The sequence below is a fragment of the Salvelinus sp. IW2-2015 genome, unplaced genomic scaffold, assembly GCF_002910315.2.
Source record: "Salvelinus sp. IW2-2015 unplaced genomic scaffold, ASM291031v2 Un_scaffold1677, whole genome shotgun sequence".
Classification (NCBI taxonomy): domain Eukaryota; kingdom Metazoa; phylum Chordata; class Actinopteri; order Salmoniformes; family Salmonidae; genus Salvelinus; species Salvelinus sp. IW2-2015.
The window spans coordinates 122,321-124,268 of NW_019943079.1; the positions used below are offsets into that span (position 1 = coordinate 122,321).

At 42.8% G+C, this 1,948-nt stretch overlaps 1 protein-coding gene across 1 annotated transcript in view; it reads right to left on the reverse strand.

Moving 5' to 3' along the window:
- The window catches only part of LOC112071664 (alpha-N-acetylneuraminate alpha-2,8-sialyltransferase ST8SIA3-like), a 16,310-nt gene extending 15,706 nt beyond the window's left edge, over positions 1-604 (reverse strand). The window contains exon 1 of the mRNA XM_024139093.2: positions 166-604. Within this exon, the coding sequence (XP_023994861.1) occupies positions 166-329 (164 nt within the window). The 5' untranslated portion in view covers positions 330-604. The remainder of the gene's footprint in view (positions 1-165) is intronic.
- Between the last annotated feature and the right edge of the window lie 1,344 nt (positions 605-1,948).

The following is a 1,948-nucleotide window of genomic DNA, read 5'->3' on the forward strand; positions in this document are numbered from 1 at the left end:
CCCCCCACTGCTATTCTGAAAATAGAAACCATTATATGTTGCGTAATAATAAAGACCGTTACATGTATGTATATGCTACAAGAATGTAAAACCGCACACTTCAGCAGGCTATGGCCTACGCACATAGCACACGTTTCTATTGCGAGATGTTATTGCAATACTTACCGAAATCCGGTATGAAACATATACATCCGAGAACCCCCTGAACTTGCGTATTTGGGGGTCGTGAAGAGAAAATCTTTCTTTATTGACACGTAGCTGATCAATGAGAGTATGAGCAGAGCAACACTGAGCATCACCAACCCCAGGACGCTCGCTATGCGGACCATCTTCCCGAGTTGACATTCCCGTCTGTGCAACGACAAGGACAGCTATGTTGCTATTCAGCGGAGGAGAAGTGACATGGCTGGCCTGCCATATTTTATTTTATACCTAGAGTCGGTCAGATAGAAGCTGAAAGAGGTAGCGGCAGGCGGCATCTGAAATGGTTCTTGTTTTGAAGGTATGTCTCTGTCTCTTGGCTCAGGGCGGTTCTCATTCTCCCGGTGCATCGGTCCTGCTCGGTGTTGGCTAGAAGGGATACAGCTTTTGTCAAAATAGACTTTTCGTAGCAGGTTTAGGAGAATTTACGCAACATGTTAGGATAATTAACGTGGCAGGCTAGGATAATTAAGTTAGGTTAGGAAAAGGGTTAGGGTTAGCTAAAATGCAACACGTTTTTTGTTGTTGACAAAAGCTGTATCCCTTCTAGACATAACAGTCCTGCTCGTTCCATTCCATCCCCTCGCTGCGAAGATAGATCCAGTCGTAATAATGGCGCAAGGAGATGCATGTATTTTGAATCTAATTAATGAACCTTACCAGATGCTTAAAGAAGCAGTGAACTTGTCAATTAAATAAACAACCGCTTTCAGTCTGATGGATCTACAACAACGTAGGTTCAATGAGTTAGCCACTAACCATGCAGCTGACTTTAATAAACAACCAGAAACAACTACTGATTTTCAGGTTCGTTATAAAAAAATAAAGTTATTTCAGAATATTTGGGTGAGTTAACTGGTTAACTCATTGATTCTGCTTCGCAGTATACCGGTAGGCTACCACAAAGGGTTACTTATAGTCTGCTTTGCAAAACCGCATGGATTCTGTTAAACCTGCATGCCATTTTTATCACTGCTTTCTAGAGATCTGTTCCGTGCTGTTTTGATGTTTTTCTCAGTGATAAKGGTTCAAAGAGTATGTAGGCTACAATAGGGTTATTCTGCAGTGCAACTGTCCATCAATACACCACAACACAAGTTGTTTAAGCTGTATGGTGTCAAAGTCTTTCAGTGGGGTATCATGTGGGTCAATATATTAAARTTGTACATACACTTTATATACAAAGTTATGTGGACAACTCTTCAAATTAGTGGATTCGGCTATTTCAGCCACACCCGTTCCCGACAGGTATATATATAATCGAGCACCATGCAATCTCCATAGTCACACATTGGCAATAGAATGGCCTTGCTGATGAGCTCAGTGACTTTCAATGTGGCACCGTCATAATATGCCACCTTTCCAACAAGTCAGTTAGTCAAATTTCTTCCCTGCTAGAGCTGCCCCCGGTCAACTGTAAGTGCTGTTATTGTGAAGTGTGTGACGACCCTCCCACTCTGTCTACCGTTTTCTCTCTCTTTGCTCTTGTTTCCTTATTAGGATGCCGGTGGGCGGAGTTGGGAGGGTCGTCAGCTACATGGGAAACACCTGGGCCCACTCTCCCAGGATAAATACACCACTTCCCCATTCATGGAGGAGACTCTCTCCATGCAGACACCTTGATAGATTCGGTTATGTTTCATGGTGCTTTTTGGTTGTTTGTTTTAGCATCTTTCAACACCCTGCATTATCACATTCAGGCATGCAAAACATTCACTTACACTACTGATTACTGATTACACACCCC